This window comes from Phascolarctos cinereus, unplaced genomic scaffold, assembly GCF_003287225.1.
Source record: "Phascolarctos cinereus isolate Bilbo 61053 unplaced genomic scaffold, phaCin_HiC Scaffold_4;HRSCAF=312, whole genome shotgun sequence".
NCBI classification, from domain to species: domain Eukaryota; kingdom Metazoa; phylum Chordata; class Mammalia; order Diprotodontia; family Phascolarctidae; genus Phascolarctos; species Phascolarctos cinereus.
This window is the reverse complement of record NW_027555847.1, coordinates 713,201,129-713,216,958: the sequence shown is the minus strand read 5'-3', so window position 1 is coordinate 713,216,958 and position 15,830 is coordinate 713,201,129. Positions and strand designations below refer to the sequence as shown.

At 45.0% G+C, this 15,830-nt stretch overlaps 1 protein-coding gene across 7 annotated transcripts in view; it reads right to left on the bottom strand.

Annotated features, from left to right (window-relative positions):
- Positions 1-565: 565 nt before the first annotated feature.
- GRK3 (G protein-coupled receptor kinase 3) overlaps positions 566-15,830 on the bottom strand; it is a 180,258-nt gene continuing 164,993 nt past the window's right edge. For all 7 annotated transcript variants that reach the window (XM_020996593.2, XM_020996594.2, XM_078154395.1 and 4 more), the window contains 2 exons: positions 10,359-10,472; positions 566-8,125 (listed from right to left, as the gene is read on the bottom strand). In XM_020996593.2, coding sequence (XP_020852252.1) covers positions 7,964-8,125; positions 10,359-10,472 — 276 coding nt within the window. In that variant the 3' untranslated portion in view covers positions 566-7,963. The remainder of the gene's footprint in view (positions 8,126-10,358; positions 10,473-15,830) is intronic.

The window sequence follows — 15,830 nt, the reverse complement described above, 5'->3', positions numbered from 1 at the left end:
CAGTAAACACTGCTAGCAAAGGGGCAAGAAAATGCCTACCCAGATGACCTGCCAGGGAATTCTCATGCAAGTCTGTGCCTCTGCTCCAAGCCATTTTGTTCTAGAAAACAAAATGCCTTTTTAAATTTCTACTCTTTTTTTAAAAAAAAAAAGTTATTTATGTAAAAATAATCCTAGCAACTCTAGCATGTGCCTTTGTGGTAAAAGATGTAGATGGCTTAATCCCCTTTCAAAATCAGCAAATTAGACCCAGGGGCCTAGCCTGTCTTTCAGAAGTTCTATAGCCATCTCTCATCACTGAGTGCCCAACCCTGGAGACTGAAGGTAGCGGCATCCTCTGAAAGAATGAAGCAAATAAAAAACTGGGTGGAATCCAAAAACCTAAGAAAACGACAGACAGATACTGGCCAGAAGACCTTTCCACCTTCCAAAACATCCTCTTCATTTCCGCCACAGCCCCTCACCATCAATATTCCAAATGACTCACATCCTAAGACATCTTGATCAAATCAAGGAGAATTTTTTTTAATTGAAAGAAAAAAAAAGTTGGACACCAAAACAGATGTACACTGACAGGTTCTTTTATTGGGGTTCTTTTTATATGAGCAATTGACCAACACAGAAAAAATAACCAAGTTATCTCGCTCCCAAAGACGATAGCATTGACCGAGTGTGGCACAAAAATCCTGAACGGCGCTGACAGTTACCTTTAGCGGGGAACAGTTTCCAAGGAAGAAGAGACTTTGAACGTGCACTGGTTATGTGGTATACGGAGAAATTAAAAAACAAACTTTATTTGCACAATAAATAGGAAAACAGCTGAAGTTCAGAAGGGAATAAACAAGGACGTTTCCTAGGTATGATAGCTCAGGTTATTTACAGGAGTACTGGCCTTTTTGGGTTAACTCTCACACACAGAAAACAAGGTACTTTTCTTTTTTTCAAGGATTCCATAAATGATTCTGCTACGAATGTGAATATACTCCTATACTTCTCAAATCTGTAGGGGAGAATAGGTAACTAAATAATGTTAGGCTGTGAAAAAGAATCTGCTCTTCAAAGAAATTAACAGCTTCATTATTTTTTTTTATTTTTCCCCACAAGGATTCTGGTTTTTGAAATCCCTTTTAGCACACCATTCCAAAGCCATCTATGAGGCACTAGAAAGATTGTGCATTTCAGTGACAACCTGCCGTGCATCCGAAGCACATCTCTAATTTAATGTTCCAAACTCATTTGAAATGGCCAGGGGAAATGATCCCATTGAAATTCAAGGCACATGCCACCCCTACAACCTGTGTTTAATACTTAACTCTCCTATAGAAATGCTATCCCATTACAGATTTGGTCTGATCTCCTATTTGGTCAGTATTTTTCATTGAGACCAGGCCAGCTCTAATTGTGGATGGTACATCCTGGCCTAAAAAACAGAACACTGAGCAGAAGCAGCAGCGATAACCCAGGTCGTGAGAGATCTCATATACAGACAGTCTGGAATCCCCACAGGTCATAGGATTCCATAAAAATTCAACAGACTTAAGAAAAAAAACCTCTAGGTCACATAAGGAACAACAAAGCAGGAAATTAACCGAAAATGTGCTACCTTATGTAACAGCCAGATTGGAATTTGTCAACAACTATGAAGCTTTTGGAAGAGGTAGATTAAAGCAGTATTTCACGGCAAGACACCAAAAGGCATGTACATTTTACAGGCGAAAAGAATTAGGCTGTGTACTCTGTTCCTTGGTGGCCAGATATTATACTGCTGCCTAAAACCATTCTCTCTTTAATGCGGGCTAATTTTTTAGTTAAAAAAAGAAACCTTCTGAATTTCTATGAACAGGTAAGCTGGACAGAGTTTAAAGAAATTCACTTAAACTCCATTTTTAAAAAGACATTTCTCCTATGTGAAAAGAACTGCTATCTCCTTAAATACCTAATTATACAGATAAAAAAAAAGCAGCAAGAATGATATGGAATGTTTTAGAAATTAAAGAAATGTGTGGATTTAATAAATAATATAAAATGCCTTTTTTTGTTAAAATAGAAATCTTATACCTACACAGCCTAGCAATCTTTATATTATCAAAATAAAACTGAGTCGGTAATGATTAGTTTAAAAGAGGGTGGTGGGGAATTCAATATAGCATTATTATTAAAAATGGCCAGGGTTTAGCCTGTCCTCGATGTACTGGAATATATTCAACTGAGAAACTACTAACAAAATTTCAAGTCCTTTCTGCTTTGAATGCACATCTGGAAAGGCATTCCCTCTGCAGGAAGGTACAGAGGAAAAAGCCCAGGGTGAGGTGGGGTGGGGGGAGAGGAACTCAGCAGCTGCCTCTCCAGCTGTGAGAGCTTAGGAAAACTCACTTTTGTCATTTGTCAAATGAGACAATGGATGGAAAATCTGCGATAAAAACGTCAGCTCTTACAGGAGATAGGTCGTAGGTTCAAGGCCCAGAAGGAACCTTAGGGATCATTTCATCTAATCCACCCAATTTACAGATAAAACTGAGGCCTCTGAAGTTACAATGATTTTTCCAAGGTCACACAGGTAGTAATCAGTAGCAGAGCCAGGATTACAATTGAGGACAAAAACAGAAATGGGGATATTCTATTAACATAAAAAATTATTTTTAAAAAATTAAAATTTAAAAATTTTGAGGTTGATAGTTGCTAGAGCAAATATGAATTCTTTGTTTTAGTACAGATAATTGTCTATTTGTGTGTGTGTGTGTGTGTGTGTGTGTGTGCGCGCGTGTGTGTGCATGTGCTTTAGAAGGTCCTAGATCATAATTACTGGGAAATCTCCCTTGATTATCTTGCCAATAACTACTATTAAAAAAAGATTGAAAGCTTTTGTATTGGAGATGTTATAGGAAGGAATTCATACTAGCACATTAAAAAACTACTCAAATATAACAAAGCTAGCACATCCACCATATTTTTTGCCCTAAAAAATTTTGCCAGCTGTATTTATACAACACAGTGAAAATCTGTAATTCAATTAATCCTCTGAAATGCCTGGACTGGGCATATTTAAAGCCAACACTCAAATGCTTATGAATTCAAGTTTCTCCTTTGCATATCTATCTTTAGGTAATCTGACACAGATCTAAAAAAAAGTATATTTAAAAACTGGGCAATAAATAATAAATGGTGCTATTCTCCAGGTGGGATTTCCAAATTAGTTTAATAGAGATAATGTCAGCACTGACTTCCTCCAAACACACACTAACAACTACAAAAATTTTCCCTCTATTTTTAGGGGATTCACTGAAATGCTGCATCTTATTCAAGAAAAAGAAAGTCAGTTTCAAAGAATTTCTAGAGTTTATTTTTCCTGTGTGTGGGTACTCTGATGATAAGCTCCTGGACCTGAATTAATGACGCATCTACTGCACACTCTCTCTCTCTCTCTCTCTCTCTCTCTCTCTCTCTCTCTCTCTCTCTCTCTCTCTCTCTCTCTCTTTCTCTCACACACACACGCAGACTCCCACAAAACTCACAAGCTCACAGTCTAAAAGAACATTAGAACATGAACATTACCACTCACTTATAACACTTTACAAAAAGCCAAAGGGAGAGAAAAACCCATTATTTTCAAATATTTATTTTTGTGCTTTGATATGTAAGGGGGTTTATGTTTACTTATAAATGAAGTCTCTTCCTTGCCCCCATTTCTACAAACCATGATTCCTCTCTGACCCCCACCCCTAAACTATTATAAGATAGTGGCAAAGCCTCCCTGGGAGCAACCAATTCAGTCCCACATGCACCACTGGGACCAGGAAGAAAGGCGGTGGCTTTGTTACTAAGAGCAGCACGTAGAATACATAACACAGTTCCCTGAACATAACTGTGACTATACACAGATCATCACAAATGCAGACATGGCATATTTTACACTACTCACATGATAAATTTCTATACAGATTTACACAGTGTCTTCATGAAAAAAGCTAAACTTGGAGACTTTTCTTCCTACCTGGCACATAAAAATGCTGACATACATTAGAAACAACCCATTATAAAGATAGGCAGGTCTGGCATCATCAGCCCTCCAGAGAGGAGGGGAATTAGTGGGAAGATACACACACATGCACACACTGTGATCTTTTAGGTTGGTCCAGCCCCATTAACAACTGTGGCACGGAGCTTGGTGATATCGTGGCCACATGGAGGCCAAAGCAGCAGCCTGGGGCGGACGGTCTGATTCTCAAGGGCTGAGACAAGGGTCACATGTCAGCACGGTTTTGATAGGGAAGTGTGCTTATTTGGCAATCCCAGAAAATCCCATCTTCCATGGAGCATCAGCATTTGCACCCCAATGGAATGTTACATGTTACTTAAGGTGAAGGCTCAAACCCTTCGACGGATCGTCACGCCCACGGGGGCAGTTTCAAAACCTTGTCTAAGGCACATTTGACAGAGGCCCAGTTGGGCTCTCTCCAAGTGTGGTCAGCATATCTCACACTGAAGCTGAAGGCTGCCACCCTGACCTGAACAGGGATAAAATTTTGATTTTTTCCCCCTACACACAGTATGTCTCAATCACTGAGACCTCAATGCCTGCAGACGTTGTCACTACAATGCACATTACATCCCTGTTACACAATTTCTTTGTAATCTCATGGCAATTGGCCCATTTCTGTAAACTCAGCTGAAAAACCATCACCACACCAGACATATTCTAGGACAGCAGATCCGAGGCCAGAACGGACCTCCAAGCCCATCTAGTCCCTACCCCTCAGAACACAGATGAGGAAACTGAGGCCCACACAGGGGAGAAGTGACTTGCCCAAGCTGACAGAGGAGGAAGCCTCAGAGGTGGAATTGGAAGCCCACGCTTCTGATTCCTGAGCCAGAATTATTCTGAAGCACTGAATAAAATGTGGCCCCAAATATTACAGTAGGAAATGAGTTAATAAATGTTTAAAATCTTTAAAAAAAAGATATTTTAGATCAATAAAATTTACATTAATAGTAATGCAATGATAAAAAAATAAATTCCATAAATTATCACATATCAACTATGAAAAAAACTAGATCTTTTTAGACATATTTAAATATTCCTTTCAATATCGAATAAAGAAGCAATTGGTCAAATATTTTTAAATTGTTCCTCATGTTTTTAGGTTATCTTCACAGACAACTACATTGAACCATTTGAATCTTAAAGATCAAATAAAAGCTGATGAAATAAAATTTAGGAACTTAACTTTGCAATGAGACAAAATTTTTAAAAATTACAGGCTCACTTAACTGAACTTTAACCCTAATGATGTGAGGGGAGGGGGCAAATGTCAAGGGATTTGATAGCTGGATCATAACAATCCTGTTTAAGGTAGAGAGGTAAAAATGGCAAAGGAAAATGAATGCCCTCTTTAGCACCCTGGGCAGCAAGGAACATAATAAAGACAATTTTTCCTATTCTGATTCTGCAAATCCCCCATTCCAGATCAAGCAATGGGATAACAATAGAGAGCAGATTGGAGATAAAAAGCTCGGCCACTGACTCACTTCCTGCACCGGGACAAATCCTTTCATTCCCCTGGGCCTCATTTTCCTTGTGTGTAAAATGAGAGGGTTACTTCCCATCATCCCTCAAGGTTTAACATTTTCCAAACAAATCTGTGTGTGACACTGAGGGGAGCAAGGACCACTAGATGAGACTTCAGAGGTCCCATCACTTGCTCCTAATTGTTACTGCTTACTTCTCATTCCTCTTGGACATGGTTCTAGAACCCAAGTGTGAATTGTGGAAGTGTCTAACAGGAGTTTGAAATAAGACTTATCCCATCAAAGCCAAAGGCCTCTTTAGGCCACCTTTTAGCTCAGAGTTTGAAAAATGAAGGTATCCTTGGGCATTCTATCAACCCCTTTGAGGGCGGGGCGTGATCCCCCAGCCAGGATGGGGAGCTGCTTCTGTTCTATAGATACCCTGACCCTCTCTGGACACACTGGGACAGCAAGGCCACTGGTGCCCATAGTTGCTAAGGACAGCCCCGAGAGGGCCCAGAGGAGTCTCTAAGTAAAAGGTTGGCACCTGGCCTGCCTTACCAAGGCAGGGTGGGGCTCAATGCCTTTAATGTCACTGTTTGCACACAACCACTTGGGGACCAAATTGCAATGAGGGTAGTTATACAGCTGTGGTTAAATGGAGTCTCCATGAAAGTATCTGGGAATATGCCACTTTTAAAAAGTTAAGCATATTGCTTAGGATTCTGTCATCTGATGTAAACATATTTCTTTTAATAATGTAAGCATGTTTTCAGCAAACACTAAAACCAGTTCTCAGTGGCTCTTAAGCCATCCCTGAGCCTCCGCACTGTCACTGCATTAAAGGGACCCCCTTCTGTGGCTCACGCAGTGCTCACACATACATGCATGGCACCCCTGCAAACCTCGAGGGGCAATGGCAGGGGAAGGCAGAGCAGAGGGGAGGGTTATTCAAACTGTTAGTTCTTTTCACAGGCATGATACAATTGCACACACAAAAGAGAAGTGACTTTCTACACCATTTCTTGAGTCTGTTGGCACTTGGCACGTTGCTATGAAGAAAAACAGTTCTGAGAATGGAGAGTTTGTTTTGTGCATGAAAGGGGCACAGAAGGAGCGTCTCAGAACAGAGGAAATAAGTCACAGGTAACCAGGAAGAAGATTCCTGAATTGGCCCAGCCCTCCAAGCCACGGCATCGCTAATAGACTATTATAGCCTGCTGTGCAGAATAAATTTGCTTAGGGCGTATGAATGGTATTATGCAAAGAAAGTGGACATGTATGTATGTATGTATGTACGTATGTATTTTAAAACCCACTTGGGACACTCACTTTTCATAATTTTAACACCTGTTAATAAAAATTTTCATTCTATAAAAAAATGCAAACAGCAACATGAGTTCTTCTTCGTCACATGACATCACCTCTCACGGACACACATTTGGAGGGACCAGTGAGAATGAAGAGTTGGAATCACTGTGTTGAAAGGTCACTCGTTTTTTAAATGCAGAAAAATCCAACTGTCAAAAAGACAGGCAAAGAACTACTTCGAAGAATGCGTACCAGAGCCCCACCGTGGCTACCTCAGCATGTCCACTGGGGCATAATAGGTTCAAAGGTTTTTTTTAAAAGTGCAATTTGCCCTGAATTTGAAAAAAAAAATGCCTTCAAGTTCACCGTCAACCACCCCAAAAATCCATTCCAAAACTGCTTACATCGCTAACTGATAAACAGAATTCTACATTCTGCTCCTCTAATTCCCCCTTCCTCAATGGTTACTGCTAGACCCCCAAGTCACAAGGACGACAGTGGCAGCTAGTATGTGTGAGTACAACAAACAATGAGCTGGGCCAAAGTCTAGACTTTTCATAAAGAATCTACACCTTGTAGCCCCAGACAAAAAGAAGACAGTGTCTGAGGGCATCAGAGAATCACATGGTTGTTTGTCACCAGGAGTACGGAGCAAAGACAGATCACACCAGCAAGGCCGGATCCACTACGGTAACATGGAAGGCAATCTACCATTGCACACTGTCGGTCCCAAGCTCCTCCTGAGAAGATCTGGAGATAGGCTGGATATTGAACGTCAAAATTTAAGGGCTAAGTAGTAACCACTTCAAGTTCTAGGTTCAGTATAGACCAAAATAAAGTGTGTAGCAAAGAAAACAAAATCTTCATTTCTTCAGTAGTTTAAAAGAATGGGCGATTCCCAACACCGCCAGGGTGTAATGACATGAGAGTGAGAAGCGGCCACCGCACCACGTGCGAACACTTGGTTCCCGTCACTGAGAACTCCTCTGCTTCCTTGTCTGGTCATCACAGCTGCCGTCCAGGCCAGCCAACGAGCTTGTGCCCAAACTCCCAGCTCTGTGCCCTCTTCTTCCACATGACGCCCTGCGTGGGGGTGGGGACACAGTACTTTGTGGCGCTCACAGTCTCTCATAAGAGTCCCTTCATGTCAAAGGCCATTGCTGTTTCTGTGGCTGAGTGGAGGCTTCGAAAGCTCCACGACAGTCGGTCGAGGTTTGTTAAGGAACTTTGGAGCCCGCCTTAATAACCTCTGGGCCTCCGTAAAGGTTTCTACCAATTCTTTTTTCCACTGCACATACTCAGGGTCACTCTAAAAGAGAAAGAAAATGCAGAAATGGTTATACATTTACCCACTTTACTAAGAGAGTTCTTAAGAATCACTGATATACCATGAAGGCTGGAACCTGAGAAAGAGAATGACCTCCAAAGGTTTCTCCCTTTAGAGCCCGACCAGAGACGCCATCCTAGACTCCTAGGAGCCTTCAGAGGGCTCTCAGCAAAAGTCTACAAAACAACATGGCGCCCTCCTCTACGATGCTCAATGGAAGCAGCAGTGAGTGCTGCCAGAATGGGGGCTCCCTCCACAAACTGTACTACACAGTGACCAAGCTTCTGGGAATGAGCATCTGGGGTCTGAATTAGGCTGGTCAGCAGAAGAAAGCCATCGTCCGCTGCTGAGCCCACGCTGAAAGCCTTACCAGCTCGGGGCACATCTGCCAGGGCCCTCTGCACACACAACTTTCAAGAAGTCAAGGTCACCATCTTAATCCCAGGAAGCAGAAGAACGTGTGTTTCTTGGGTTTGAACCCTAGCTCTGTCACTTAGTACCCATGAGATTTTGGGCAAATCACTTACCCTTTCTGGCCTCTGCCTCCTCCCCTTTAAAGTAAGAGGGCTGGACTCTGAGGTCCCTTTGATCCTGTGATTGTCCAGTCCCATAACGGACTGAAATGTGGAGAGAAGGGAAGACCCTATTGAAGTGTCAATTAGGCTTCTCTCTCCAGGAGACCCAAGAGCAAAGCACGGCTGTGAGGGTCCTGCTAAGATGACTTCTTGACATATCAATTTCTTGGAACCACAGAGGACAATACATCTCTGATCAGCATTTTCAAGTGAGGCATGAAACCGGGTGATGGATGCCCGCTAAAAGTGTTTGCCACTGGCATGGGGAATGTCCTACATAGGGCTTAAGAAGAAACTGGGTGCTCCAGATGTTCCTGTTCACAGATGATGCTGTACTGATGGCATCAAGCCCAAGGATATCAAGGGCTAACTCAACAAGATTCTAGATTACTCCAAAGACACTGGCCTAGTGATCTATACTCAGGAAAAATTAAATGCACAGAAAGTGGTATTGTCTAGAACAGGGGTGAGGAATCCGTGGCCCTCTGGGTGCTCAAGTTTGGCCCTTTGACTGAATCCAAACTTCACAATAAAAGAACTTGTGAAATGTCTTGCGGCAGCAGGACAACGATCATGGGTTCTTAAAGGTTATGGCCACGAAGGATGAGCTATGAGAGGTAGGTACTACCATGCCAGAAAACCACTGAGTCAGGGCCAAGTGACAGACGGTGTGTCCAAGGACTGGCCCAGGTAAAGAGGAAGGGGACGTCAGCGTGCTGAACACGAGGTGATCACCTTTCCAGCCGCAGCAACTTGGAAAGACTCTTTCTTAGAGGCAGAGTGGCTCGCTTGGACGCAGCGGCGTGCACACCGTCCTCCCCATTAGGCTGTGAGCTCCTTGGCAAGAGGCACTGTCTTTCTTTGGCCTTTCTTGGTGTCTGCGATACTTAGCACGGGCCTGACACATACGGAGGGCCTATCAAACGCTTGTGAACTAACCTGTATCCACGGCAGGGAAATCAGACTCCTGAAATCTTGAGCTACCGTGAACCCCTTCTCTCTTTCTCTCACAAAAATGTTCCCAAGGAGCTGAGACTCAATGAGGAAGAGGGACAAAGCTCTATCACCACAATTTCAAGGGGAAAGAAAAGCAGGAGCTTTTGGAGAATCCAGAAAGTACTCCTGGAATTAAAAACGTACGTGGCCTCCCACACTCTGCTCCCACTGAGAAGAGCTGGAATTTCTAGAGCAAGTTAAAGTTTGCCAAGCACTTTGTAGACATTATTTCATTTGAGCCACACAACAACCCTGGAAGGGAGGCGCTATTATTGTCCCATTTTACAGATAAGGGAACAGACGCTCATAAAAGTGAAGGGACTTGCCCAGGATTACACAAAGAGTCAGTGTCTGAAGCCAGATTTGAACTCGGATCCAGTGTTTTCTCCACTGTGCCATAGAATGAGGCCTCAGAGGAGGCCTGGGAGTGCAGGGGAGCATGAGAATGATCTCACCTCCCCCTGGGACTATTTTCTCCCAAGTGCTTTGGTTTCTGGCCAGTTTCCTTCGAAGCCAGGCCCCAGCATGCTCTGTAAATCATTGAACACAAAGCCTCAAGACCATTGCACAAACACCCAAAGGTCATTACATGGTTTATCTCTTCTGCCTGCTCTAGGTTGCACCAAATGTTTTTCATGACTCACCTCACACTGTAGGACCAGTTGTTTTCCTCCTTTTATCCTCAGCAAAACGCATTTTTTGTCTTTAATCTGAGTTTCTTCCACTGACACAATCTGTTCCATTGTCACTAGGTTTTGCTATGAAAAAAAAAGTGTCTTTAAAATTTCAAACTGTTAAAGTTGAACCTCAAAATGCATCCTGAAAATCTAGCTGCTTTGAAAAAATGCAAAAGAAAATCACAGACTTATGGTCTTTTGTTCTCCCTTCGTGCTCAAGGTGAAGAAAATAGCTACAAAGAAATGTAAGCAAGAGGTCAAAAATTGTTTTAAACACTGCAGGTGGAAAAAAAAAAAGACATTCTGGGCAAAAGAGCCAAGCTGTCCCCTCAATGAAATCTGCATCTCTTCTGCACCATTGACAGACCCCTCCCTCCACTCCATTTGTGCTCGCTATCAGCCCATGTGGAGGAACCCATCAGGGAGTGCAGGTGACTTAAACAAAGCTGATCAATGAGGTTTTAGTGAAGGAAGAGGCAGCTTGGAAAAATACAAAGATGAAGATAAAACAAAAGGATGACAACGAGTGCAGAGATGACGCCCTCCAGAGACTCCCACACGCTGGATTATAGCATTGTTAATGGTGCTGAATGCTATAGCTTTGCAGTACCTTACCAGCTTATGTTTTTTTGAATAAATACTCCAGGAGTCCTAAATGAAAAACAACACCATGAAAAGCTACCCCGTCCCTCTAGAAACGCAAGCCACCTGTAACAAGAATTCCATGTTTCGTGGGTAAATTAAGGCTTCTAATCTCCTTTGATTTACACTTTGAAATACACTTGTAGCGCAGGCCCGTCTCCTGAGATACCGAAGGTCTGGAGAGCCTGACTAGTCTAAGCAGAGAAAGCCAGCAGTGCACAGGTGCAGGGCTGCAGCTCAAACGCTGCCTCTGCCCCAGGCTATCTGTGAGAACTCAGTCAAGCTCTGAGCCTCAGTTTCCTCTGCTGCAAAACCAGGAGGTCGGAGCAGAGGGCCTTGAAATCCTGCCTCTTCTACCTCACTCCATCCTCAGCTGCCAAAGTGATCTTCCTCCAGCCCAAGTCTCCCCGAGGCACCCCCTGCTCAAACTCCAGTGGCTCCCTGTCACCTCCAGGACCAAATACAAAATGCTGTCTGGCAATGAGAGATCCATACAACCTAGTCCCTGTCCCAACCCCATCTTCCAGGGTTCTGATGCTGGCTCTCACACGTGATGCGCCACCTCGCACCCTGGGGCCCGTGCACTGGCGGTCCTCAGGCTTGGACAGGTCCTGCCTCCTGGAGGAGACCTTTCTGGGCCATCTCCCCAACCCTCACCTGCCAGTGTCTTTCCTCAGAGATTACCTGTTTATACTGAGAGGCAGAGCTGTTTGCAAGTTTTCATCTCCCTTAGAATGAGCTCTGTAAGAGGAGGGATGCCACTTCTATTTTTCTTAGTAAGTAAGCACGGAATAAATGCTTGCAGGCTGATTCTGAGTCTGGGAAGGGGGGGCTGTTTCCTCACCTGCCCTGTTACTGAACTCCAGTTGGGGGGGCCCCCTGGACACGCTCCTTTCCCAATGAGGTCAGTGACAGGCTCAGTCTCCATCCTCCCCAAATTCTATCTTTATCCTACCGGCCTTTCAACATCCATGTCGATATTCCCTCAAACACCCTAACTTCCCAGTTCCTTGACTGACTTATTTACCGACAACAGCTCCTGCACCTCACCGGAGCTACACACAGAGATGGTCATACCCTCGATCTTGTCGTCACCCACAAATGCGCTCTTTCCATGTTCATGAACTCTAAGATGTTCTCATCTGAGCACAATCTGCAGTCATCCCACCCCTCCCTCTGTCATGAAGAGACCGCAGATCCCTCTGCTTCTAAGGTCTTCCTGGGCAGTAACCCTTGCACTTTCTGGCCCATCTTCCCTTTCTGATCTTGACAGCGCCACTCCTCACTGCCTTTTCTCTCCCATCTCACACTACCACATGCTTCCGCCACTACTCTACCCGTGTCTCATGACGGGGTGGACCCCTCCTTATGGAGGCTGACTCTTCTGTCTGCACAAGTGACCCCATTCCACACCCTCTTCTTCTTCTTCTTCTTCTTCCCCTTTGCTCTCTACATCTGCTGCTCTGCCTAATTTCAACTCATCCCCATTTGGCTGAAACTCAAGCCTTAATGGACCTTACCTCCCTCGGCCTCCTCTCTCCTCTCACAAGAGGGCTGGAGTAGAGGGAGGACCAGGGGCCCCCTGGAGTCCCATCCCCACCCCCATCTCTACTTTCCTGACTCCTTCTGGGTGTTGTCTCCCCTTTTAGAATGGAAGCTCCTTGAGAGAGCACAGACTCTTTCTTTTTACTAAGTGCATCCCCAGCACTTGGCATGGTGCCTGGAACACAGCAAGCACTTAATAAATGTTGACTGGATTGGGCTGGATCTCCCTCCTGTTGATAAACACACCCGTGTCTCATCTTCAAAACCCCCTCGTTTGATCCCTACATCCCTAAGCTGTTTTCTACCTCTTTCCTCCCTTTTGTAGTCAAAGTCCCCAGAAGTTACACGGGCCTCCCTTCCTCCCCAGCGGCCTCTTCCAGATGCTCGTTCTCCTCAGCCTCTCCGCAGCCTCTGATGCCGTCGATACCCTTTCTGTGCCACCCTCTTCTCCCTAGGTTCTGCTCTCCTGGTTCTCCTCTCACCTGCCCAAGACTGCTTGGCTGGACCTTGGTCCAGGCCGTGCCTGTTCACCGTGGTTATCCTCCCGGCTCTTTGGAGGCCTTCTTCCCTTCTCCTTCTGCACTATTTCTCGTGGTGACCTCATCAGCCCCCATAAATGTGCGGCATCACCTTCAAGCTAACGATTCTCAGATCTAAGTTACTGTTATTAAAGAGTGGATTCCAATTCAGAAGCGATGTGGCAAACTGACTAGAGAGCTGGCCTCATCCTTATTCATCCAGCCCTGGTCTCTCTCCCCAGCTCAGACTGGATGTCCCACAGATGGCTGTAAACCTCAATATGCCTGAAACTGAACTCACCATCTTTGCCCCCAAACTTTCCCTCTCTCCAACTTCTCTATCAACATCGAGGGCACCACCATCCTACCAGTCCCCTCCCCCTCAAGCTCACAAGTGAGGGGGCCACCCTTGACCCCTAACTCCTTTTCATGGCCAATCTCCTGATTCGACCTCTGTAATGCCCCTTCTCTCCTGACGCTGCCAGTGCCCTGGGGCAGGCCCTCATCACACCTGGACCACTGCCGTGGCTGCAGGCTAATATTCCTCTCATGTCTCTCCCCACTCCAGTCCAGCCTCCACTCAGGTGTCAAACTGACCATCCGATCTGACCACACCACCTCCATGTTCAATAAACTCCAGAGGCTCCTTATTGCCTCTGGGATCAAATGTAAAATCTTCCAGCTCATTCACCCCCATACAGGAGACACTCACCCCCTCATTACTCTTCACATAAGACGCTCCATGTGCTGACTGGCCGTCCCCCATGCCTGGAATGCTCTCCCACCTCTTCTCTGCCTCCTGGGCTTCCCTAGCTCCCTTTTAAGTCCCAGCTTCAAACCAACCCTCCACAAGAAGCTTCTCCCAATCATCCTTAATGCCTTCCCTCTACTGATTAGCTCCAATTTACTCTCCATATAGCTTACTGTTTGCATGCTGTCTCCCCAAACTAAACTGTGAGCTCCCTGAAAGCAGACAGATCGTTACTGCATTTTTGGGTTTTTTTTTTGCGCGGGGGGGGAGGTTGTGGGGGAGGGGTTGGCCTTTTGTTTGCTCTCCAACACGTCACACAGCACCTGGCACATAGAAGGTGCTCAATAAATGCCTGATCCCTTGACTTGACTCCATCTCACTTGGCAGAAAAGGAGCTGAGGCCCAAAGGTTCTAGCCAAGTTTGCTTTCAGAAGAAGCATCTTCTTGTACAGATCCACACAGGCAGCACGAGAAGCTGTTGGAATTCTTTTTTTAGGGAAGCTGAATCCTTGCTGTCACTCAGGTTTGCCACCTGCAGTTGCCAAGACCCATCCATTGTACCCTTCTGTCTACACAGCCAGCCACCCGAGTCCAGGCCTCCTCCTCTCTCCCCTGGACAACTCTCACACCCACATCTTCCTTCTCCCTGCTTCCAGCCTTTCCCATATCCAAACCATCTCCTACATCACTGCCAAAATCACTTCCCCCACTTGAAAACTCTGCCTGGCTCCCCGTGGGTCTAGGACTTAATACCATTGCCTCTGCGTGGTACTGAAACTGCTTCCCCCGTCACCATCAGCTTGTTCTTGCTAACTCATGTCCCATGTCTCCCCTTTACTCACTCTCCGGTCCTGCCAAACTGACATCCTGGAGATGCCCCAAACCCCGTCTTCCAGTTCCCATCCCCCACACCTCATGGCAACCTCTCAGAATCTTTAACTTCCTCCCATCTTCGTTCAAGGGCCACCTGTCCCTGTTCAGTGTGGGGAGGACAGCCACCCCCCTGAAACGCCCCTGGATTCATTTACTCATCTCTGGATGGTGGCCGCGAGAACATGGGCCCTACAGGGTAGCTTTTGTGTTCCCAGTGTCTAGCACAGTGCCTCTGCATGTAGTAGACACTCAATAAATGCTTGATAAGTTGAATTAAGCTAAAGCACTGGGATAAATATAGAATTATCATGCAAATGTGAATTGTTGTTATTATACTAAAAAGCAAATTCCACCTCAGATGAGCACGGCATAATGGCCTGAGAGCCAGCCCCAACACCAAGAAGTCTCAGGTCTCCACCCTATCTCTGACGTGCTGACTCTGTGACCCTGAGGCTGACCCACGTCCCTTCCCCCTCTCTGTGGGCCCCAGGTGACTGCAGAGACCCGACCCACTCGAACTGGTGGAGGACTTCTTCACCTGAGAGGTCCCTATAGCAATGAATCACAGGCCCAGGCCTTGTCCCTGAATTCCAATGAAGTGTCTTGAAAAGTCCCTCAGGGAACACAAAAGTTAAAGACAAAAGCAAATACAAAAGCAAAAAAATCTGCATCCTAGAGTTAAGAAAGCCAAATTCTTCATCATTGCTTAGATAGTTTAGATTTGAAATGTTCCAAATGTAGGAGAAAAGACCCTGACTTAGGGAAGCCCCAGTAAGACAGGGTGTAAGCTCCCTCAAGATCAGGCAAAGCACTCTTTCTAAAATCTCTGTCCCTGATGGCCAGAGGTACCTGATTACCATGTGTAATTCACTGCTGAAATAATGTGTCAAGATAAGTCTTGGTGCTGAACAGGAGCTCGAGCCTCCTGAATTAAGTCACTTTTAGAATTGTGGAACACAGATTGGTCATTAAGTTCCAATCAATTCCCAAGGGCAGTTATTCATAAATGGTAACCTCACAGCCTAGAAGCCATTAACTGCTAAAAATACACACCTCACTCCCATTAAACCACTCATGGTGGAGTGATTTAGCCAGACCACAAAAGAAATA